A 26,991-nucleotide genomic window follows, 5' to 3' on the forward strand; every position below is an offset into this window, starting at 1 on the left:
ACCTTTGAAACCTCATTGCAAGCCAGATCATTTGTCCCCAGATGGAGAATAACATCCACTTCCCTTTCCTGTTTTGCTTGCCTAACAATATTAGGGATCCGTCGTCTATCCCTGCTAGCGGTAGCACCAGGGAGACATCTTACAACACCATTCCCCTCAAAAGATATGAGATAGATAGATAGATAGATAGATAGATAGATAGATAGATAGATAGGTAGGTAGATAGGTAGATAGATAGATAGATAGATAGATAGATAGATAGATAGATTGATTTAGGAGATAGAAAGATAGATAGATAGATAGATAGATAGATATAGTAGATAGATAGATAGATAGATAGATAGATAGATATGAGATAGATAGATATGAGATAGATAGGTAGATAGATAGATAGATAGATAGATATGAGATAGATAGATATAGGAGATAGATAGATAGATAGATAGATAGATAGATAGATAAGATATTTTTCATTGCAGTTTACATTAAAAAGGTTTTCCTGATGCAATCACTTTACATGTAAAATCAATCAGCGGACCCCCTCCCCTCCCCCCTCCCCCTCCTTGAGATTAATAAGTCGCAGTTATTATTAGCCGGTTGATGTAAGACGCCTCCAGCTCCGGGCTGATTGCTCCTTCATTATAAAAAGAAGCCTTAAGAATCAAAGCGGAAATGGTGCCTTTAATTAAGAAGTCAGTGGCAGAAGTCGAGCAGTGACATTAATCCCGATCTCCTGTCGGTGACATGGTTTGTAGTTTGAGGCGTTGGAGGAATCTGTATGGCGACGTTTCTGCGCTCTACGTCTTCATCGAAGTCAAACACTAGGCGGAGTTCTCTGCAAGAGGCCCTGAACTGTGTGCAGTGAGCTCCCCCTAGTGGTGGCTGCAAACCGCAGGCAGAGCTCTCTTTTGCTGGAGCTGCTGACCCCGAGCTGTCGTCTCTAAGCCTCGCAATCATTCTGCCCCGTGATTTTAATTACTTTGGAGCTTTGTGATAATTATGCTTGACCTTCGTTAGCCGCTCTGTGATCTCTTGCTGCACTGGGAGATTATCAGTCATCTAACTGGTGCTAATAGCCGGAGCCGGGCCCGCGGTGGTGGAGGTGACTCCATTATGGTAACGTAGAGGTAGTAGTGATTATTTGTGGCTGCCGCGACGCACACAGGAGGCGCATTCAATGACTGGAGCTCAAAATATTACCGCTCTTCATTGCCTTGTAATTGAAAAGCAGACGGCCATCTTTCTTTTCCGACACCTGAAATAGCCGCCACCTGGAAACATAATGGGTGTTTGTGCGCTATTGGTCAGGGTGTGGAAAATGGTTTACATTACTGGTCACCGGACCCCTAGAGACGTAATAGGCCTGTAAATTAGTCATCTCCTACAAAGGTTAAAATTCTGAAATATTAGGAAAAGGCTTCTGTGCCAGAGGCTGAAATTGGATCATATTAAGAGCTAAAATTATAAAGAGTTATGCTATAAACGTAATATAAACCGTAATATGAAGAGAGAACCTCATATCCAAAACCTAAATCTGCTTATATAATCCTGAAGGACAGTAAATAAAAGAGGGAAGCAAAAAATAGGAATGATTATAAAAAAAAACTCTGTATAATAAGCCGTTCATCAGGTAGAAGCACCACCAGAATGTAAATATACCAACTATAAGAGGTCATAAACTAAATAAATACTGAGCGGATTAAAGAGTTTTCCAGCATCATTACACGGCCGGCATCCTCCGGAGAGGTCATCAGCTGTAGAAAGAGACCACATTGCTCCAGTAAACGCCGTGGCCTCCTCACAGCTTACCCAGCACAGTGCTGTCCATTGTGTAGTGGCTGTGCTTGGGATTGCATGGGACAGAGCTGCGCCTAGGTCATGTGACCGAAGAACGTGACATCACTGGCCGGGGGTAAATGTGAAAAGGCCGTGGCGCTTACAGAAGTGCTGCTACCTTCTCAAACAGCTGATCAATGGGGTGGCGTCAGGTGTCGGACCCCTACCGAACAGATACTGATGACCTACTCAGAGGGTAAAGGGCAGGTCCACTCAGAATATAACTGCTATAATACTGCCTCCAATGTGCAAGAATATAACTACTATAATACTGCCTCCGATGTACAGAAATATAACTACTATAATACTGCTCCTGTGTACAAGAATATAACTGCTATAATACTGCTCCTATGTACAAGAATATAACTACTATAATACTGCTCCGATGTACAGAAATATAACTACTATAATACTGCTCCTGTGTACAAGAATATAACTGCTATAATACTGCTCCTATGTACAAGAATATAACTACTATAATACTGCCTCCTATGTACAAGAATATAACTACTATAATACTGCCTCCTATGTACAAGAATATAACTACTATAATACTGCCTCCTATGTACAAGAATAGAACTACTATAATACCGCTCCTATGTATAAGAATATACCTACTATAATACTGCCTCCTATGTACAAGAATATAACTACTATAATACTGCTCATATGTACAAGAATATAACTACTATAATACTGCTCCTATCTACAAGAATATAACTACTATAATACTGCCTTCTATGTACAAGAATATAACTACTATAATACTGCTCATATGTACAAGAATATAACTACTATAACACTGCCTCCTATGTACAAGAATATAACTACTATTATACTGCCTCCGATATACAAGAATATAACTACTATAATACTGCTCCTATGTGCAAGAATATAACTATTATAATACTGCTCCTATGTGCAAGAATATAACTACTATAATACTGCTCCTTTGTACAAGAATATAACTACTATAATACTGCTCCTATGTACAATAATATAACTACTATAATACTGCTCCTATGTACAAGAATATAACTACTATAATACTGCCTCCTATGTACAAGAATATAACTACTATAATACTGCCTCCTATGTACAAGAATATAACTATTATAATACTGCTCCTATGTACAAGACTATAACTACTATAATACTGCCCCTATGTACAAGAATATAACTACTATAGTATTGCTCCTATGTACAGGAATATAACTACTATAATACTGCTCCTATGTACAAGAATATAACTACTATAATACTGCCTCCTATGTACAAGAATATAACTACTATAATACTGCCTCCTATGTACAAGAATATCACTACTATAATACTGCCTCCTATGTACAAGAATCCTACTACTATAATACTGCTCCTATGTACAAGAATATAACTACTATAATACTGCCTCCTATGTACAAGAATATCACTACTATAATACTGCCCCCTATGTACAAGAATATAACTGCTATAAAACTGCTCCTATGTACAAGAATATAACTACTATAATACTGCTCCTATGTACAAGAATATAACTACTATAATACTGCTCCTATGTACAAGAATATCACTACTATAATACTGCCCCCTATGTACAAGAATATAACTGCTATAATACTGCTCCTATGTACAAGAATATAACTACTATAATACTGCTCCTATGTACAAGAATATAACTACTATAATACTGCTCCTATGTACAAGAATATAACTACTATAATACTGCTCCTATGTACAAGAATATAACTACTATAATACTGCCCCCTATGTACAAGAATATAACTACTATAATACTGCTCCTATGTACAAGAATATAACTACTATAATACTGCCTCCTATGTACAAGAATATAACTACTATAATACTGCTCCTATGTACAAGACTATAACTACTATAATACTGCCCCTATGTACAAGAATATAACTACTATAGTATTGCTCCTATGTACAGGAATATAACTACTATAATACTGCTCCTATGTACAAGAATATAACTACTATAATACTGCCTCCTCTGTACAAGAATATAACTACTATAATACTGCCCCCATGTACAAGAATATAACTACTATAATACTGCCCCTATGTACAAGAATATAACTACTATAATACTGCCCCCATGTACAAGAATATAACTACTATAGTACTGCTCCTATGTACAAGAATATAACTACTATAATACTGCCTCCTATGTACAAGAATATAACTACTATAATACTGCCCCCATGTACAAGAATATAACTACTATAATACTGCCCCTATGTACAAGAATATAACTACTATAATACTGCCCCCATGTACAAGAATATAACTACTATAGTACTGCTCCTATGTACAAGAATATAACTACAATAATACTGCTCCTATGTACAAGAATATAACTACTATAATACTGCCTCCTATGTACAAGAATATAACTACTATAATACTGCCTCCTATGTACAAGAATATAACTATTATAATACTGCTCCTATGTACAAGACTATAACTACTATAATACTGCCCCTATGTACAAGAATATAACTACTATAGTATTGCTCCTATGTACAGGAATATAACTACTATAATACTGCTCCTATGTACAAGAATATAACTACTATAATACTGCCTCCTATGTACAAGAATATAACTACTATAATACTGCCTCCTATGTACAAGAATATCACTACTATAATACTGCCTCCTATGTACAAGAATCCTACTACTATAATACTGCTCCTATGTACAAGAATATAACTACTATAATACTGCCTCCTATGTACAAGAATATCACTACTATAATACTGCCCCCTATGTACAAGAATATAACTGCTATAAAACTGCTCCTATGTACAAGAATATAACTACTATAATACTGCTCCTATGTACAAGAATATAACTACTATAATACTGCTCCTATGTACAAGAATATCACTACTATAATACTGCCCCCTATGTACAAGAATATAACTGCTATAATACTGCTCCTATGTACAAGAATATAACTACTATAATACTGCTCCTATGTACAAGAATATAACTACTATAATACTGCTCCTATGTACAAGAATATAACTACTATAATACTGCTCCTATGTACAAGAATATAACTACTATAATACTGCCCCCTATGTACAAGAATATAACTACTATAATACTGCTCCTATGTACAAGAATATAACTACTATAATACTGCCTCCTATGTACAAGAATATAACTACTATAATACTGCTCCTATGTACAAGACTATAACTACTATAATACTGCCCCTATGTACAAGAATATAACTACTATAGTATTGCTCCTATGTACAGGAATATAACTACTATAATACTGCTCCTATGTACAAGAATATAACTACTATAATACTGCCTCCTCTGTACAAGAATATAACTACTATAATACTGCCCCCATGTACAAGAATATAACTACTATAATACTGCCCCTATGTACAAGAATATAACTACTATAATACTGCCCCCATGTACAAGAATATAACTACTATAGTACTGCTCCTATGTACAAGAATATAACTACTATAATACTGCCTCCTATGTACAAGAATATAACTACTATAATACTGCCCCCATGTACAAGAATATAACTACTATAATACTGCCCCTATGTACAAGAATATAATTACTATAATACTGCCCCCATGTACAAGAATATAACTACTATAGTACTGCTCCTATGTACAAGAATATAACTACAATAATACTGCTCCTATGTACAAGAATATAACTACTATAATACTGCCTCCTATGTACAAGAATATAACTACTATAATACTGCCCCCATGTACAAGAATATAACTACTATAGTATTGCCCCTATGTACAGGAATGTAATTTTTATAATACCGCACTCACTGTCAAGATAGAAAATGTATTGAAATAATTTGACTCTTGTTAAGGTTACATTCTCATTTTTGTGTGGGAGAAGAGCTGACTCAGCATGTAAGTTTTCTCCTTTAGTTTCTGACTGATAAATCTCTAAGTGACGGAGATTACATTGCATCTTCCTGGTATCACGGAGTAGGATGTATAACTGAATTTTACCACCTACTGTGTCCTAATCCAGAGGTAAACATGTCTGGTTTCATCCGCACTGTAATACGCTATGTCTGACACCCCATGTGAGGTGCCTAATGTTGTTGTAAGACACAAGGTATTAAGTAATGCATTCACTGTAGGGTAAATGTACGGAGTATTAGTGCTATGTATAGGATCTATATCTTGATGACACTGGTGGCCTGTTAAACGAGGATAAGCCTATGTGACTCATATACCCTCTGTAAGGATGTCAGTGTACACTGCAGTTAAGTTTACATTCAGAACTGCTAAGATGCTGCACTGTACAGTGTTGGCTAGTTATGGTTTAATGGTTATGTAGGCCACATGCCTGGGATGGGTCAGGAGTAGAGTTGAGCGAACACCTGGATGTTCGGGTTCGAGAAGTTCGGCCGAACATCCCGGAAATGTTCGGGTTCGGGATCCGAACCCGATCCGAACTTCGTCCCGAACCCGAACCCCATTGAAGTCAATGGGGACCCGAACTTTTCGGCACTAAAAAGGCTGTAAAACAGCCCAGGAAAGAGCTAGAGGGCTGCAAAAGGCAGCAACATGTAGGTAAATCCCCTGCAAACAAATGTGGATAGGGAAATGAATTAAAATAAAAATTAAATAAATAAAAATTAACCAAAATCAATTGGAGAGAGGTTCCATAGCAGAGAATCTGGCTTCCCGTCACCCACCACTGGAACAGTCCATTCTCAGATATTTAGGCCCCGGCACCCAGGCAGAGGAGAGAGGTCCCGTAACAGAGAATCTGTCTTCATGTCAGCAGAGAATCAGTCTGCATGTCATAGCAGAGAATGAGGCTTCACGTCAGCCACCACTGCAACAGTCCATTGGCATATATTTAGGCCCAGCACACACACAGGCAGAGGAGAGAGGTCCCGTAACAGAGGATCTGGCTTCATGTCAGCAGAGAATCAGTCTCCATGTCATAGAAGAGAATCAGGCTTCACGTCAGCCACCACTGCAACAGTCCATTGTCATAAATTTAGGCCCAGCACCCAGGCAGAGGAGAGAGGTCCCGTAACAGAGAATCTGGCTTCATGTCAGCAGAGAATTAGTCTGCATGTCATAGCAGAGAATGAGGCTTCACGTCAGCCACCACTGCAACAGTCCATTGTCATAAATTTAGGCCCAGCACCCAGGCAGAGGAGAGAGGTCCCGTAACAGAGAATCTGGCTTCATGTCAGCAGAGAATTAGTCTGCATGTCATAGCAGAGAATGAGGCTTCACGTCAGCCACCACTGCAACAGTCCATTGGCATATATTTAGGCCTAGCACACAGGCAGAGGAGAGAGGTCCCGTAACAGACAATCTGGCTTCATGTCAGCAGAGAATCAGTCTGCATGTCATAGCAGAGAATGAGGCTTCACGTCACCCACCACTGCAACAGTCCATTGGCATATATTTAGGCCTAGCACACAGGCAGAGCAGAGAGGTCCCGTAACAGACGATCTGGCTTCATGTCAGCAGAGAATCAGTCTGCATGTCATAGCAGAGAATGAGGCTTCACGTCACCCACCACTGCAACAGTCCATTGGCATATATTTAGGCCTAGCACACAGGCAGAGCAGAGAGGTCCCGTAACAGACAATCTGGCTTCATGTCAGCAGAGAATCAGTCTGCATGTCATAGCAGAGAATGAGGCTTCACGTCACCCACCACTGCAACAGTCCATTGGCATATATTTAGGCCTAGCACACAGGCAGAGCAGAGAGGTCCCGTAACAGACAATCTGGCTTCATGACAGCAGAGAATCAGTCTGCATGTCATAGCAGAGAATGAGGCTTCACGTCACCCACCACTGCAACAGTCCATTGGCATATATTTAGGCCTAGCACACACACAGGCAGAGCAGAGAGGTCCCGTAACAGACAATCTGGCTTCATGTCAGCAGAGAATCAGTCTGCATGTCATAGCAGAGAATGAGGCTTCACGTCAGCCACCACTGCAACAGTCCATTGTCATAAATTTAGGCCCAGCACCCAGGCAGAGGAGGGAGGTCCCGTAACAGACAATCTGGCTTCATGTCAGCAGAGAATTAGTCTGCATGTCATAGCAGAGAATCAGGCTTCATGTCAGCCACCACTGCAACAGTCCATTGGCATATATTTAGGCCTAGCACACAGGCAGAGGAGAGGTTCATTCAACTTTGGGTAGCCTTGCAATATAATGGTAAAATGAAAATAAAAATAGGATTGAATGAGGAAGTGCCCTGGAGTCCAATAATATATGGTTATGGGGAGGTAGTTAATGTCTAATCTGGACAAGGGATGGACAGGTCCTGTGGGATCCATGCCTGGTTCATTTTTATAAACGTCAGCTTGTCCACATTGGCTGTAGACAGGCGGCTGCGTTTGTCTGTAATGACGCCCCCTGCCGTGCTGAATACACGTTCAGACAAAACGCTGGCTGCCGGGCAGGCCAGCACCTCCAAGGCATAAAAGGCTAGCTCTGGCCACGTGGACAATTTAGAGACCCAGAAGTTGAATGGGGCCGAACCATCAGTCAGTACGTGGAGGGGTGTGCACACGTACTGTTCCACCATGTTAGTGAAATGTTGCCTCCTGCTAACACGTTGCGTATCAGGTGGTGGTGCAGTTAGCTGTGGCGTGTTGACAAAAGTTTTCCACATCTCTGCCATTCTAACCCTGCCCTCAGAGGAGCTGGCATTGACACAGCTGCCTTGGCGACCTCTTGCTCCTCCTCTGCCTTGGCCTTGGGCTTCCACTTGTTCCCCTGTGACATTTGGGAATGCTCTCAGTAGCGCGTCTACCAACGTGCGCTTGTACTCGCGCATCTTCCTATCACGCTCCAGTGCAGGAAGTAAGGTGGGCACATTGTCTTTGTAGCGTGGATCCAGCAGGGTGGCAACCCAGTAGTCCGCACAGGTTAAAATGTGGGCAACTCTGCTGTCGTTGCGCAGGCACTGCAGCATGTAGTCGCTCATGTGTGCCAGGCTGCCCAGGGATAAGGACAAGCTGTCCTCTGTGGGAGGCGTATCGTCATCGTCCTGCCTTTCCCCCCAGCCACGCACCAGTGATGGACCCGAGCTGCGTTGGGTGCCACCCCGCTGTGACCATGCTTCATCCTCATCCTCCTCCACCTCCTCCTCATCCTCGTCCTCCTCGTCCTCCAGTAGTGGGCCCTGGCTGGCCACATTTGTACCTGGCCTCTGCTGTTGCCAAAAACCTCCCTCTGAGTCACTTCGAAGAGACTGGCCTGAAAGTGCTAAAAATGACCCCTCTTCCTCCTCCTCCTCCTCCTCCTCCTGGGCCACCTCCTCTTCCATCATCGCCCTAAGTGTTTTCTCAAGGAGACATAGAAGTGGTATTGTAACGCTGATAACGGTGTCATCGCCACTGGCCATGTTGGTGGAGTACTCGAAACAGCGCAACAGGGCACACAGGTCTCGCATGGAGGCCCAGTCATTGGTGGTGAAGTGGTGCTGTTCTGTAGTGCGACTGACCCGTGCGTGCTGCAGCTGAAACTCCACTATGGCCTGCTGCTGCTCGCACAGTCTGTCCAGCATGTGCAAGGTGGAGTTCCACCTGGTGGGCACGTCGCATATGAGGCGGTGAGCGGGAAGGCCGAAGTTACGCTGTAGCGCAGACAGGCGAGCAGCAGCAGGATGTGAACGCCGGAAGCGCGAACAGACGGCCCGCACTTTATGCAGCAGCTCTGACATGTCGGGGTAGTTGTGAATGAACTTCTGCACCACCAAATTCAGCACATGCGCCAAGCAAGGGATGTGCGTCAAATTGGCTAGTCCCAGAGCTGCAACGAGATTTCGCCCATTATCACACACCACCAGGCCGGGCTTGAGGCTCACCGGCAGCAACCACTCGTCGGTCTGTTGTTCAATACCCCGCCACAACTCCTGTGCGGTGTGGGGCCTGTCCCCCAAACATATGAGTTTCAGAATGGCCTGCTGACGTTTACCCCGGGCTGTGCTGAAGTTGGTGGTGAAGGTGTGTGGCTGACTGGATGAGCAGGTGGAAGAAGAGGAGGAGGAAGCCGAGAAGGAGGAGGTGGCAACAGGAGGCAAAGAATGTTGCCCTGCGATCCTTGGCGGCGGAAGGACGTGCGCCAAACAGCTCTCCGCCTGGGGCCCAGCTGCCACTACATTTACCCAGTGTGCAGTTAGGGAGATATAGCGTCCCTGGCCGTGCTTACTGGTCCACGTATCTGTGGTTAGGTGGACCTTGCCACAGATGGCGTTGCGCAGTGCACACTTGATTTTATCGGATACTTGGTTGTGCAGGGAAGGCACGGCTCTCTTGGAGAAGTAGTGCCGGCTGGGAACAACATACTGTGGGACAGCAAGCGACATGAGCTGTTTGAAGCTGTCTGTGTCCACCAGCCTAAATGACAGCATTTCATAGGCCAGTAGTTTAGAAATGCTGGCATTCAGGGCCAGGGATCGAGGGTGGCTAGGTGGGAATTTACGCTTTCTCTCAAATGTTTGTGAGATGGAGAGCTGAACGCTGGCGTGTGACATGGTTGAGACGCTTGGTGACGGAGGTGGTGGTGGTGGTGTTGGTGGTACATCCCCTGTTTGCTGGGCGGCAGGTGCCAACGTTCCTCCAGAGGCGGAGGAAGAGGCCGAGGCGGCAGCAGCAGAAGAGGCCGAGGCGGCAGCAGCAGAAGAGGTAGCAGGGGGAGCCTGAGTGACTTCCTTGGTTTTAAGGTGTTTACTCCACTGCAGTTCATGCTTTGCATGCAGGTGCCTGGTCATGCAGGTTGTGCTCAGGTTCAGAACGTTAATGCCTCGCTTCAGGCTCTGATGGCACAGCGTGCAAACCACTCGGGTCTTGTCGTCAGCACATTGTTTGAAGAAGTGCCATGCCAGGGAACTCCTTGAAGCTGCCTTTGGGGTGCTCGGTCCCAGATGGCGGCGGTCAGTAGCAGGCGGAGTCTCTTGGCGGCGGGTGTTCTGCTTTTGCCCACTGCTCCCTCTTTTGCTACGCTGTTGGCTCGGTCTCACCACTGCCTCTTCCTCCGAACTGTGAAAGTCAGTGGCACGACCTTCATTCCATGTGGGGTCTAGGACCTCATCGTCCCCTGCATCGTCTTCCACCCAGTCTTGATCCCTGACCTCCTGTTCAGTCTGCACACTGCAGAAAGACGCAGCAGTTGGCACCTGTGTTTCGTCATCATCAGAGACATGCTGAGGTGGTATTCCCATGTCCTCATCATCAGGAAACATAAGTGGTTGTGCGTCAGTGCATTCTATGTCTTTCACCGCTGGGGAAGGGCTAGGTGGATGCCCTTGGGAAACCCTGCCAGCGGAGTCTTCAAACAGCATAAGAGACTGCTGCATAACTTGAGGCTGAGACAGTTTCCCTGGTATGCATGGGGGTGATGTGACAGACTGATGGGGTTGGTTTTCAGGCGCCATCTGTGCGCTTTCTGCAGAAGACTGGGTGGGAGATAATGTGAACGTGCTGGATCCACTGTCGGCCACCCAATTGACTAATGCCTGTACCTGCTCAGGCCTTACCATCCTTAGAACGGCATTGGGCCCCACCATATATCGCTGTAAATTCTGGCGGCTACTGGGACCTGAGGTAGTTGGTACACTAGGACGTGTGGATGTGGCAGAACGGCCACGTCCTCTCCCAGCACCAGAGGGTCCACTAACACCACCACGACCATGTCCACGTCCGCGTCCCTTACTAGATGTTTTTCTCATTGTTATGGTTCACCACAACAACAAATATATTATTTGGCACAATGTATTGTATTCAAATTCAGCGGGATATAAATTTGAGGCCTAGTATTTAGGCGCTGGGTGACCGGTATGGATTTAGTGACAGAATTAGACTTGGAAATGCACAGAAGCGTGTGTGTGAAGTTATTCTGAATGACCCAATGTGCACCTTGAATATTATATACCCTTTTAGGGATAGATTTCAAATAGCTCTGATATAGCAGAAACCACTAAATTATGAAATTGCTAAATTGGGAATTGTATTTCAACCCAGAACAAAAAATGTGCTTTGACGGACACTAAATAACTTTCCCAGCCACAACAGGACAGCGTTAACGAGAGATTTAGCAGGATATAAATTTGAGGCCTAGTATTTAGGCGCTGGGTGACCGGTATGGATTTAGTGACAGAATTAGACTTGGAAATGCACAGAAGCGGGTGTGTGTGAAGTTATTCTGAATGACCCTATGTGCACCTTGAATATTATATACCCTTTTAGGGATAGATTTCAAATAGCTCTGATACAGCAGAAACCACTAAATTTTTAAATTGCTAAATTGGGAATTGTATTTCAACCCAGAACAAAAAATGTGCTTTGACGGACACTAAATAACTTTCCCAGCCACAACAGGACAGCGGTAACGAGAGATTTAGCGGGATATAAATTTGAGGCCTAGTATTTAGGCGCTGGGTGACCGGTATGGATTTAGTGACAGAATTAGACTGGGATATGGCCAAAATGGCCAAAAAATAACCACACTATTGCTGGTTAAATGCACTTGGTGACGGGCGCAGCTTGCCCCTGATGTAGTATATGGCCAAAAAATGAACAGACTATTGCTGGTTAAATGCACTTGGTGTCACAGCTTGACCAACCACACTACTGAGGGTTAAATGCACTTGGTGACGGGCGCAGCTTGCCCCTGATGTAGTATATGGCCAAAAAATGAACAGACTATTGCTGGTTAAATGCACTTGGTGACGGGCGCAGCTTGCCCCTGATTTAGTATATGGCCAAAAAATGAACAGACTATTGCTGGTTAAATGCACTTGGTGTGATAGCTTGACCAACCACACTACTGAGGGTTAAATGCACTTGGTGACGGGCGCAGCTTGCCCCTGATGTAGTATATGGCCAAAAAATAAACAGACTATTGCTGGTTAAATGCACTTGGTGTGACAGCTTCACCCTGATGTAGGCTTTAGCCAAAAAACAACCACACCATTGAGGGTTAAATGCACTTGGTCGCAGCTTGTGCTGGCGCACCACAAGACACAAAATGGCCGCCGATCACCCCAGAAAAATGTGACTGACAAACGGTCTGTGCAGCCTAAAAACAGTGAGCAATTGAGGATCAGCAGCTCAATGATCCACAGCTGCAGATCGATCAGTTAATCAAGTCCTTTGGAGGAGTTAATCTGCCTAATCTCGCCCTACTGTCGCAGCCGCAACCTCTCCCTACGCTAATCAGAGCAGAGTGACGGGCGGCGCTATGTGACTCCAGCTTAAATAGAGGCTGGGTCACATGGTGCTCTGGCCAATCACAGCCATGCCAATAGTAGGCATGGCTGTGATGGCCTCTTGGGGCAAGTAGTATGACGCTTGTTGATTGGCTGCTTTGCAGCCTTTCAAAAAGCGCCAAGAAAGCGTCACAAAAGCGCCAAGAAAGCGACGAACACCGAACCCGAACCCGGACTTTTACGAAAATGTCCGGGTTCGGGTCCGTGTCACGGACACCCCAAAATTCGGTACGAACCCGAACTATACAGTTCGAGTTCGCTCATCCCTAGTCAGGAGTCATCTTTAAGCCTCTTTCACATGACCGTTTTTGTTTTTTCGTTTACGAGCCGTTTTTTGCGTTCCGTATATGGTCCGTATACAGAACCATACATTTCAATGATCCAGCAAAAAATACAGAATGTACTCCTTATGCGTTTCGTTTCCGTATTTCCGTTTTTCCGTTCCATTCTAAGATAGAACATATCCTATTATTGCCCGCAAATCACGTTCCGTGGCTCCATTCAAGTCAATGGGTCCGCAAAGAAAACGGAACACATACGGAAATGCATCTGTATGTCTTCCGTATCCGTTCCGTTTTTGCTGAACCATCTATTAAAAATGTTATGCCCAGCCCAATTTGTTCTATGTAATTACTGTATATGCCATACGGAAAAACAGAACAGAAATGGAAACACAACGAAAACAAAAAAAACGGATCCGTGAAAAACGGACCGCAAAACACTGAAAAAGCCATACGGTCGCGTGAAAGAGGCCTTAGGGGTTGAGTCTAAAAAATCTCTTCACTGTGTAGTGCCCAGGGAACTTTGTGGTCTCTGCATGCAAAGTGTGAAGGGAGAAAGAGCGCTGACAGAATCTAAAGTCACTGGTATGCAGAGGACCAGCCATACTGCATGGTAGTTAGCTAGGAAGTGGAGGTGAGTGATGCTTATCCATCATAGGAATCTGGAGACTAGTAAGAGAAGCGACACCTGTAGCAGAGGGGAGTGTTGAGCAGGGGCAGCCTACCATAGCTCTTAATAGCATTCATAGGACCTGTGGCAGGAGAAACAGAAGAACCAGCTTACCGGAAAGAGGAACGTCCATGTAGAGAGTGTCATAACGGACTGTGATAGGAAGACAGTCGAAGTGTACTGAGCATACAGTGAGTGTGTAAGTGAGCTGTATGGATAGGATCCCTGGCCTGTGGTCACACCTGTGCCTGTGGAGGGTAGCCATGTCCTCCTCCAAGCACAACCATCTTCATTACTGCCACCAAAGGGAGACTCCAGAGCAAAGTTGTTGATGTCCATCAAGGAAGGTCTGAGAACCCAAGCCTGATGACTCTTTTAAGAACTGTAACCATTAACTCTGTTGCATCTTCTTGAGATCTTTGTAACCATTAAGCTTGTTGGCCCAGTAACATTTTTGTTATGACATTAACTCTATGTCCTAATGTTTCTGCAATCCTTGAGTGTGGACCTTCATATACCACTCCCTGGCAAAAGGGATCCTGGTTAAGGACTCACTTACATATCTGATCCCTAAAAGGTCACATTGTGAACTGCGGCAGACATACCGCTCAACAACAGTGACAGCCATGTGCCGTGATATGACAGCAGCCACAAGACTTACCTTAGACCACAGCACTTCTCCCCTCCAGACCTACAGACCACAGGAACAAGTGCCCAATCCCACACTTGCAGGATAACAGGCTGAACTGGATGGATGGATGGATGTCTTTTTCTACTATGTATGTTGCACTGAACTCCCAATGTTGTAATGACAACAACCAGGAGAGCAGAACCTGAAATTCGACAACTACCACCCACCTCTATTGCCTACCTTGCCCATTGAGCAAATCGGCGATTCCCTTGAATACCAGGGAACACAATAACAGTGCCCACCACAATCAGTTCACCTTTGCCGTAAACGGAGATTGGACAGGAGTTGAAGTTAATTTTGAAGGTGAGTTTTTTTTGGGGAACCCCCTCCTGGGCACACCTGTGAAGGGTAGCACGCTTACTTGCTTTAAGGCGCTGGCTCCTTTGCTCCTGTGTCTTGGCTACTCCTCCGTGCTCCTGTTTGACCCGACTGCAGCAAATTGCTGGCTGCAGCGGTGACCTGCTTTTTTGTGTGTCACGTGACCATTTGTCGTGACGTAGGGAGAGCAGGTCACTGCTGCAGCCAACCACAGAGCCCAGCCGAGGTCGGGGAGCAAAGGCGCTGGGAGCCAGAGACAGGAAGAAGGTAAGTATGCTTCCCTTTCCCAGGTCTTCGAAGAAGGGGAGGATTGCCAAATATCAACACCCCCCCACCACCACCACCACCCCTCTCACAAAGGTGCACAGACCCTTTAAGGAGCTCTGCTGTTGTCACCAGCTTCCCACTGTTCCCATTTTCAGGCAATGACCCCAATCTATTTAAACTTATCTAAAAAATAAATAAAAAATTATTGAGGAGAGGTGAAGGATTCGTCACAGTGGACATGTTCGGTTTTATTTCTAGAGTGCCACTTTAATTCAAGTACCTAATGACCCATCAGCACCCTGAAGTTGTCTCCTAATTGTCTCTCGAACCCTTTGAGATCTTCTAACTCTGGAGATACATAGGCACTTGTACAGACAGCGATCTGGTCACTGCGCGGAATACCTAATGCGCTCATCAATCCTCCGCTGTCATTACACCCACAATATGGCCACTGCTGATACTACCCAACACGCTTAATTGGTTAATTACGTATCAATTAGAAAAATATTAAAGCTTTGGCAGGACCGGAGCCCCGGAGCACTGGACAGCTGGGGCTCAGATAATGAGTTTTCCAATTCATTTAGTTGTTTGACACTGAACAAAAAATAAGCAGATTTTGAAACTTACATTACAGGAAAATCGGAGAGCGGGACCATAGCGGGGGAGGGGGGGCAGTGTCTGCAGGCGTCACCCATAAATAGTGGAGAAAGTGGAAAAGTCATAATGGGGTCTTCCTATTAGTGCTACGCCATGACACCCATACCCCTCGTGAAGGTGGACACCACCTATAGAGACCTGACCGGAGCCCCTAAAATGTATGAGGTCACCTTGCCAATATTTGGATACAAACAAGTATCACTGAAATGACACAAGTCCTAATAAATCTATGATTTCTATCATGGCATGCCCACAAGTGTCCACTGAGCATGACCCCACCTGCAGAGTTAGAGGGATATTCTCCATTTGTAAAGTGAAGGCATGTTGCTAGAATAGGCCATCACTTCATGAACAGTGGAGGTCTGACTTATGGGACGACCCCCACCGATCCTGACACTGAAGGGCCGCAGTGATTTAGCGTTGCGCCCCTTTTTACAGCTCTCCTCCCGGGCCGCCACCAGCCCCAATCACTTCAGTAAAGCTGTTCTGCAGCATCCTAGAGAGAAGTTTACCTGCAAGAAAAGGCACGGACGGTGACGCACAGCTAAACCAGCGCCGTGGTCCCTTTGTTTTTAGGATTGTAGTAAGATAATACATCATAAAGTGATGCCATATCCTAGCATCCCGTTATAACATGAGCAACAATGTAGCCTTTTAGTATTTTCATGTGTGATATAGATGTGGGCTACATCATCAATATCTTATAATATCTAACTAAAACTAGGAGTAAAATGAGCACACTACCTAGCTCTACCACTAGGTGGAGCTTTATATTATTGCATTTCATGTATTTTATTATAGGTGCCTAGTGCAATGTGCTGCTTATGACATTTGGCAATGTGACAGCACCCCGTGTGGTCAGAGGAGGCATTGCATTAAACAAAAAGAAATTAGGTGAACTGTGTTAGGCTTAGCTCACTCTTCAGTGTTTGTTCAGTGACTTCCATCAGTGATTCTAAGCCAAAGCTAGGTGCAGGTCAAAAACATAGAAATGGTGCAAATCTGTCCATTATACCTTATATTGTTATCTTCTTATCACGGATGACCAAAGCACTCTGAAGTGTGAACTAGGACTTAACCTACACTATGATGCAAGCCAATAACATATCTGGTACCACAATCCGCTCTCCATAAGCTGACTTACTGCTGAGCTTGTGCTCTTACACAGCAGCCAGTCTAAACAAGCAGTGCTGCAGTATCAAGCAATGTGGAGAAATAGAGCAGCTGCCCAAACCTCTCATCAGATAGAAAGCGTGTTTCAGGCATGTTAGGCTACTTTCGCACTTGCGTTGTGAATTTCAGTATTGAGATGAGGACCTGCCAAAGGACCTTTGATGACTTAATGGCTCTCACCACGTGACGTCAGCGCAGGTCCTGCTGAATGAAGATAGAAGATCCTTCTACAGTTGCAAGAAAAAGTATGTGAACCCTTTGGAATGATATGGATTTCTGCACAAATTGGTCATAAAATGTGATCTGATCTTCATCTAAGTCACAACAATAGACAATCACAGTCTGCTTAACTAATAACACACAAAGAGTTACATGTTCCCATGTTTTTATTGAACACACCATGTAAACATTCACAGTGCAGGTGGAAAAAGTATGTGAACCCCTAGACTAATGACATCTCCAAGAGCTAATTGGAGTGAGGTGTCAGCCAACTGGAGTCCAATCAATGAGATGAGATTGGAGGTGTTGGTTACAGCTGCCCTGCCCTATAAAAAACACACCAGTTCTGGGTTTGCTTTTCACAAGAAGCATTGCCTGATGTGAATGATGCTTCGCACAAAAGAGCTCTCAGGAGACCTGCGATTAGGAATTGTTGACTTGCATAAAGCTGGAAAGGGTTATAAAAGTATCTCCAGTCTCCTTGCTGTTCATCAGTCCACGGTAAGACAAATTGTCTATAAATCGAGACAGGTCAGCACTGCGGCTACTCTCCCTAGGAGTGGCCATCCTGTAAAGATGACTGCAAGAGCACAGCGCAGACTGCTCAATGAGGGGAAGAAGAATCCTAGAGTGTCAGCTAAAGACTTACAGAAGTCTCTGGCATATGCTAACATCCCTGTTAGCGAATCTACGACACGTAAAACACTAAACAAGAATGGATTTCATGGGAGGATACCACAGAGGAAGCCACTGCTGTGTCCAAAAAAACCATTGCTGCACGTTTACAGTTTGCACAAGAGCACCTGGATGTTCCACAGCAGTACTGGCAAAATATTCTGTGGACAGATGAAACCAAAGTTGAGTTGTTTGGAAGAAACACACAACACTATGTGTGGAGAAAAGGAGGCACAGCACACCAACCTCAAAACCTCATCCCAACTATGCAGTATGGTGGTGGGGGCATCATGGTTTGGGGCTGCTTTGCTGCGTCAGGGCCTGGACGGATTGCTATCATCGAAGGAAAAATGAATTCCCAAGTTTATCAAGACATTTTGCAGGAGAACTTAAGGCCATCTGTCCACCAGGTGAAGCTTAAAGGGAACCTGTCACCTGGAAAAGACAATTTACACTAATCACAGTACCTTAAAGTATCTCTCATAGTGTGCCCAAAGATGTATTCATATCTTCTTTCTGCATTATGCGGTCTCATAAAATCGACTTATAAAACTGTGTTTGCCACCTTTTTGAAGTCGTGCTGAAGTCACGGGGGCAGCGGCCTCCTTGACTCAACCGTCGGATAAGCCCGCCCCTATGCCGCTCCTCCGCATATTGATGGACATTTTTCCCTGTAGTCATGACCGCGCTCTTCTCGCGCATGCGCCGTGCGCGTCCTGCTGCAGCGCGATCCTGGCTACGGCTCCCTCCCTCCCTGGCATCTGCATGTTCACTGCGCCTGCGCTGCAGTGCAAGCAGACAGTGATCGCGCTCACGCCGCAGGAGAGAAGCGATGGGCGCGAGCGTGCTGTATAGGAACGGTGCAGGCGCAGTGAACAAGAAGATGCCAGGGAGGGAGGGAGCCGTAGCCGGGATCATGCTGTGGCAGGACACGCACGACGCATGCGCGAGAAGAGCGCGGTTACGGCTACAGGGAAAAATGTCTATCAATATGCGGAGGAGCGGCATAGGGGCGGGCTTATCCGACGGTTAAGTCAAGGAGGCCGCTGCCCCCGTGACTTCAGCACGACTTCAAAAAGGTGCTAAACACAGTTTTATAAGTCGATTTTATGAGACAGCACAACGCAGAAAGAAGATATGAATACATCTTTGGGCACACTATGAGAGATAGTTTAAGGTACTGTGATTAGTGCAAATTGTCTTTTCCAGGTGACAGGTTCCCTTTAACAGAAGATGGGTGTTGCAACAGGACAACGACCCAAAGCATAGAAGTAAATCAACAACAGAATGGCTTAAACAGAAGAAATTCCGTCTTCTGGAGTGGCCCAGTCAGAGTCCTGACCTCAACCCGATTGAGATGCTGTGGCAGGACCTCAAGAAAGCGATTCACACCAGACATCCCAAGAATATTGCTGAACTGGAACAGTTCTGTAAAGAGGAATGGTCAAGAATTACTCCTGACCGTTGTGCCCGTCTGATCTGCAACTACAGGAAACGTTTGGTTGAAGTTATTGCTGCCAAAGGAGGTTCAACCAGTTATTAAATCCAAGGGTTCACATACTTTTTCCACCTGCACTGTGAATGATTACATGGTGTGTTCAATAAAAACATGGTAACATGTAATTCTTTGTGTGTTATTAGGTTAAGCAGACGGTGATTGTCTATTGCTGTGACTTAGATGAAGATCAGATCACATTTTATGACCAATTTGTGCAGAAATCCATATCATTCCAAAGGGTTCACATACTTTTTCTTGCAACTGTATCTTCATTCAGCAGGACCTGCGCTGACGTCACCGCGCCCACCACGTGATTACGTCATTAAAGGTCCTTTTGCAGGTCCTGAAATAAGAAGAAAGAAGACGATGCCGGCTGCGCGTACAACAGGATGAGGCGAGTTAATTTTTTATATTTTTTAACCCCTCCAGCGCTATTGTACTATGCATTCTGTATTCAGAATGCTATTATTTTCCCTTATAGCCATGTTATAAGGGAAAATAATACAGCAAATTGACTTTTATCAATTTACTTACATCATCTCCTAGCAACCATGCGTGAAAATCGCACTTGCTTGCGGATGCTTGCGATTTCCACTCAGACCCATTCATTTCTATGGGGCCTCTGTTGCCTGAAAAACGCAGAATATAGAACAGGCTGTGATTTTCACGCAACACACAAGTAATGCATTAAAATCACCGCTAATCTGAACAGCCCTATTGAAGTAAATGGGTCCGGATTCAGTGCAGGCGCAATGCATTCACCTCACGCATTGCACCTGCACGGATTTCTCGCCCGTGTGAAAGGGGCCTTAGGGCTCATGCAAACAAACGTATTTTTTTTTCAGTGTACATTCAGTTTTTAGCGCAGCCAGCATGCGGAACCATTCACTTCAATGGGGTTGGGGGAAAAAACTGAAATGACTCTGTGTGCACATGTCGTATTATTGTCCGTATTACAGACAAGGACAGGACTGTTCTATTAGGGGCCGGACGTTCCGTTACGCAAAATGCAGAATGCACACGGACGATATCGATTTGCAGACCGCAAAACATCCTATGGTCGTGTGCATGAGCCCTTAGGGAGGGGATGGTCAGAAAAGCAGCTCGGAGGGCAGCCTTATCTAAACATAATACAACCACAACTCGATTAATGCGTTACGTCCTGTATTAAACCCACAGACCAAAAATCATGGATGCACCAAACTCAGCTCTGCTACATCCTCAAATCGCAAGTGTAGAAAATATAACCAAAATCCTAAAAGCCTATTGTTTTGTAGAAACCTGCCCCAATCTCCGTAGGTTTCATGAGCCTGGAGCTGATGCATTCCAGCAGGCACATGAAGTGATGTTCAGCTGAAGGTAGCGCAACGGTCTGCAGCATCTGTTCTTACAGTAACGTCATAGACTCGCAGGAACCGCTGCACTGATTATTAATGTGACTTTTATTTATCCTCCTTAAGTATCATTCACTCCACTCACATCCTTCAAAATTTACAGCTCGTCACCATCTTATTGCTATTTAACCTGTTATACATTTGTTAAAAATGTTTTCTTAATTAAAGCGCAGAGTCAGCGAGTTATAAGAGTAATCGCAGAGAGTGCCCTGATCTAGTCCGTTCTCCATACAAACAAAACCTTTTAAAACAACATTTATTTATGATGCTTGGGGCATAAGGCAGGAAATGCCGGCATAAAACACAAACTACAAGAAAGCACTTTAAGGGGTTCTCTAACTTCAGCAAATAGCATTTATCATGTAGAGAAAGTGAATACAAGGCACTTACTAATGTATTGTGATTGTCCATATTGCCTCCTTTGCTGGCTGGATTTATTTTTCCATCACATTGTACACTGCTCGTTTCCATGGTTATGACCACCCTACAATCCATCAGTGGTGGTCGTCCCTGCACACTATAGGAAGAAGCACAGGCCTATTGGGTGGCCGGGACCGTGGGAGCTTACATAAACTGGTGCTTTTTCCTATAGTGTTCAAGGACGACCACAAATGATGGATTGCAGGGTGGTAATAACCATGGAAACGAGCAGTGTATAATGTGATGGAAATATGAATCCAGCCAGCAAAGGAGGCAATAGGGACAATCACAATACATTAGTAAGTGCTTTGTATTAACTTTCTCTACTTGATAACTGTTATTTACTGGAGTGAAACAATCCATAAAAAAAAATAAGTTAGTAGTGCTCTTATATGACATTCATAAGAAAACCTGATCTGATTAGAGAGGTGACCTCACATGGTCAAGAATATCACCATTATATTGCTGCTCCTTTGTACAAAAATATAACTACTATAATACTGCTCCTATGTACAAGAATATAACTACTATAATACTGCTCCTATGTACAAAAATATAACTACTATAATACTGCTCCTATGTACAGGAATATAACTACTATAATACTGCTCCTATGTACAAGAATATAACTACTATAATACTGCCTCCTATGTACAAGAATATAACTACTATAATACTGCTCCTATGTACAAGAATAGAACTACTATAATACTGCCTCCTATGTACAAGAATATAACTGCTATAATACTGCTCCTATGTACAAGAATATAACTACTATAATACTGCTCCTATGTACAAGAATATAACTACTATAATACTGCCCCTATGTACAAGAATATAACTACTATAATACTGTCTCCTATGTACAAGAACATAACTACTATAATACTGCCTCCTATGTACAAGAATATAACTACTATAATACTGCTCTTATGTACAAGAATATAACTACTATAATACTGCTCCTATATACAAGAATATAACCACTATAATACTGCCTCCTATGTACAGGAATATAACTACTATAATACTGCTCCTATGTACAGGAATATAACTACTATAATACTGCTCCTATGTACAAGAATATAACTACTATAATACTGCTCCTATGTACAAGAATATAACTACTATAATACTGCCTCCTATGTACAAGAATATAACTACTATAATACTGCTCCTATGTACAAGAATATAACTACTATAATACTACTCCTATGTACAGAAATATAACTACTATAATACTGCCCCTATGTACAAGAATATAACTACTATAATACTGCTCTTATGTACAAGAATATAACTACTATAATACTGCTCCTATATACAAGAATATAACTACTATAATACGGCCTCCTATGTACAAGAATATAACTACTATAATACTGCCTCCTATGTACAATAATATAACTGCTATAATACTGCTCCTATCTACATGAATATAACTACTATAATACTGCCTCCTATGTACAAGAATATAACTACTATAATACTGCTCCTATGTACAAGAATATAACTACTATAATACTGCTCCTATGTACAGGAATATAACTACTATAATACTGCCTCCTATGTACAAGAATATAACTACTATAATACTGCTCTTATGTACAAGAATATAACTACTATAATACTGCTCCTATATACAAGAATATAACTACTATAATACTGCCTCCTATGTACAAGAATATAACTACTATAATACTGCCTCCTATGTACAATAATATAACTGCTATAATACTGCTCCTATCTACATGAATATAACTACTATAATACTGCCTCCTATGTACAAGAATATAACTACTATAATACTGCTCCTATGTACAAGAATATAACTACTATAATACTGCTCCTATGTACAAGAATATAACTACTATAATACTGCTCCTATATACAAGAATATACCTACTATAATACTGCTCCTATGTACAGGAATATAACTACTATAATACTGCCTCCTATGTACAAGAATATAACTACTATAATACTGCTCCTATGTACAAGAATATAACTACTATAATACTGCTCCTATGTACAGGAATATAACTACTATAATACTGCCTCCTATGTACAAGAATATAACTACTATAATACTGCTCCTATGTACAAGAATATAACTACTATAATACTGCCTCCTATGTACAAGACTATAACTACTATAATACTGCCTCCTATGTACAAGAATATAACTACTATAATACTGCCCCCTGGGTACTGTACATGTATATAGCTTCCATGTTTTGCAGTGTGATTGTATAAGATGAGTCTTTCTTCTTGTCTCTAATCCAATTATCCGTCTCATGCTCAGACTCTCAGGAGGACGATGGAGGTTGCACACAGAGGGGCTTTAGCCACTGAACACATCCCCTCTTTTATAGGCTGTGATTTATCGGCTGCGCCTGTGTCCTCGGGGCCTGGGCTCCTCTGTGACTTTCTCCCTCAGCAGGACATGGGTGCAGGGGAAGAATGGATGCTGTGTTCTGGAATTAAAGGGCCGGCGTGAGATTCTGTCTGTCCTTAATTGATGAGTGAGAATGCCGAGGGAGAGTCAGTGACACATGTCCATAGCTTAGCTGTATACTGGGCAAGGCAGAGCATGCTTCTGACCCGCCAACATGATGGCATGGTGGGCATGTGGGTGTGGGCCACCGCAGACCTGGAAAGCAGCTACCTGCCTTCTCATCAGCCTTTCCCTTTTCTCTTATTTCCTCATATTTGCTGAACACAGATGGGTGACCATTGGAGGAGCCGTTGGATACAGGATGAAGCCTTTCCGTATTTCTGTGGATTACGTGGATGAGAGGGGCCCGAGCGTGGCCGCTGTGGACTCCTTCACCATGAGAAACTGCACTAGAGGTAAGAAACCCCTGACTCAGCCGGATGCTTCCTGCTTTCTCATGATATCATGTAACATTTCTTATGTTTCATTATTTTTGCAATTTTTGCAAGTTTTTTATGTCTTTTTTTGGGTTTGAAAGGATTTTATGGAAGTTTCCTCTATAGTTTTGGTGTTCAGTGCATTATTTGGGTCTAAGGCGTCTTTTTTACATCTCAGCATGCTCAGGCTATGGCGTCAGGCGTCTACCCTTACACTTCTCTAATGGGAAAAAAAAGATGTAATAAAAGTCTCAGGTCGGTGTGAACAACAAAGGCACAAAAAGAAAAAGCCTGTAAAAACCGCACGTCCTCGGAGCAGAGGGCTCGCGATTTTACTGGTGTCTTTTAGTGGCCAAAAGGAGGCTAAACCAAATCTGTAGGACTAACGCCAGTTTTAGGTAAAAAATAAAAAACTTAAATAAATGAGAAGTTCTACAACTTTGTAGCATACAATCGGGGAGACGTATATATATCGCACCCTGGAATTCTGGGACCAAAAAGTTGCAAATTAGGACCTTATGATATTTGGGTTATTTGTGCTACAATTTAGCATTTTTACCCCACGCGCTCCGGTTTTGAGAAGTGGTAATAAGTGGTCGTGGTTTATATCAGATTCTACAAAGTCGCTCAAATTGTCGCAATGTTTCTCCAGTAAAGAGGCGAGGTTGATACTGGCGGGACGTCTCAAGACAGAGGAGCCCGAATTAAAGATGTAGGAGATGTATCCAACCCTGGGGGACATTTATCAATAATAAGTAATTGGCGCCAAAAAATACTAACATTACAAATCAAAAGTGGTGATTTGTTTCACCTCATATATCAAAAGGTGCGCGCCGCTTGTAAAATGTGACTTTTTTAAAAATATAAACTTGGTTATTCACCTATTTCTTTCGATTTGCGACATTTTAACGCCTGTAGCCCTAAATTGAAACTTTTTTTAAACTGAAATGCGCCACTTCAGCCGACCCTTGCCAGACCACACTTGCAACTTTTGCGATATTTCTTTTTGTTAATTGCAACTTTTTGTCTGGGTTTTTTTTTTCCGTTTTTTCGTTTTTTGTCATTTTACTGCCAAAATCCAGTTATTTCGCTCATTTATATGAGATATAAATCAATGCGTCTTGCTTTAGTACTTACCCGTTGCTTGTTCCACGACGAGTTGGTTTTTCTTTTCATAAATGCAGCTTTTTGCGCAAAATATCGCCACATAAGCTGCAACAGTTGGAGCCAATTCTGCAGATAAGAGGATGATAAATGAGGTGTAATATGCGCCAATTTAATAGCCCCGCCCACTTTAAAATTTGCCTGATGCATTCTTCATGGTGAAAATTCTGGAGAAAACAGTTGATAGATTTGGTGCAAATCCAAACGCTTTTTGGTGTATTTTATGCCATAATTCATTTGCATTTGGTGCAAACTCCCTCTTTGTGTTTCAGTCCTTAACAATTTTCAATATTTCTGCCTCCTGTCAGTGAATGAGAACGCTCAGAGGCAGTAAGCCTGTACACATCTAGAACTTGTCGCAGCTGGGGATTTGTTACAATTGTATCCAGTCCAGACAAACACATCAGGGGCGGCTGCACACTTCTCTCTGCTACTTTGCTGTATCAGTCCAGGCTGTTTCGCTCACAAAGCGTTGTCTAGACTGGATACAAAGTATCCGCTTCTCAGCTGAGAGCAGGACTACAGTAGGTATGGACAGAGTTACTGCCTGTGAGTGCATTAGGCCTCCTGCACACGTGCTGCCCGTTGCGGATCCGCAATACACGGGCGCCGTTCCATGGGCATTCCGCATCACGGATGCTGACCCATTAACTTCAATGGGTCCGCAAATCCGGAAATGCAGAATGGTGCGAAACGGAAGCACGGATCGGAACCCTACAGAACCACTACGGAGTGCTTCTGTGGGGTGTCGTCCCGTACTTCCGTTCCGCAAAAAGATAGAAGATGTCCTATATTTTTGCGGAACAGGCGGATCCATTACAGTGAATGGGTCCGCGATCCGCTACAGCTGCCCCACGATTGGTGTTCGTGCATTGCGGGCCGCAGCATGGCAACGGGGAGCACACATTCCTGTGCAGGAGGCCTTATTGAGTGTTTAGCTACTTTCAAACTAGCGTTAAAATTTTCCGGTATTGAGATCCCTCATAATGTCTCAATACCGGAAAAAAACGCTTCCATTATGTCCCCATTCATTGTCAATGGGGAGAAAACGTAACTGAACAGAGCGGAGCGCTCCAAAATGCATTCCGTTTCGTTTTTATACCGGAGAGAAAAATGCAGCATGCTGCGGTTTTCTTTCCGTCATGTGATGCGGACCAAGACCCACAATGCAAGTCAATGGGGACGGATCTGTTTTCTTGGACACAATAGAAAACGGATCCGTCCTCCACTGGCTTTCAATGGAGTTCATGGCGAATCCGTCTTGGCTATGTTAAAGATAATACAACCGGATCCGTTTATAACGGATGCAGACGGTTGTATTATCAGTAACGGATGTGAAAGTAGCCTTATTCACTGACAGCAAACAAAGGTCTTGAAGATAGTGATGAATTTAAACACAAAAGTGGTCATTGATGAACATCCATAGGCCAGTTTTTTTAGTAAAAAAAAGTTGCAGGATTTTGTGACTTTTTAAATGTCTTTGCAATAGGATTTTGTCGCATAGGCTTTTTTACACTTTTCTCACCACTTGAGAGTTGGGCCAGAACATCGGCAAATTTACTAA

The 26,991-nt window shown here is 43.4% G+C and overlaps 1 protein-coding gene across 1 annotated transcript in view; it reads left to right on the plus strand.

Moving 5' to 3' along the window:
• Positions 1-26,991, plus strand: part of LOC122935549 (ALK tyrosine kinase receptor-like) — a 326,171-nt gene that overhangs the window by 103,849 nt on the left and 195,331 nt on the right. The window contains exon 3 of the mRNA XM_044291319.1: positions 24,115-24,242. Coding sequence (XP_044147254.1) covers positions 24,115-24,242 — 128 coding nt within the window. The remainder of the gene's footprint in view (positions 1-24,114; positions 24,243-26,991) is intronic.

Source organism: Bufo gargarizans, chromosome 4 (assembly GCF_014858855.1).
Source record: "Bufo gargarizans isolate SCDJY-AF-19 chromosome 4, ASM1485885v1, whole genome shotgun sequence".
Taxonomy (NCBI): Eukaryota; Metazoa; Chordata; class Amphibia; order Anura; family Bufonidae; genus Bufo; species Bufo gargarizans.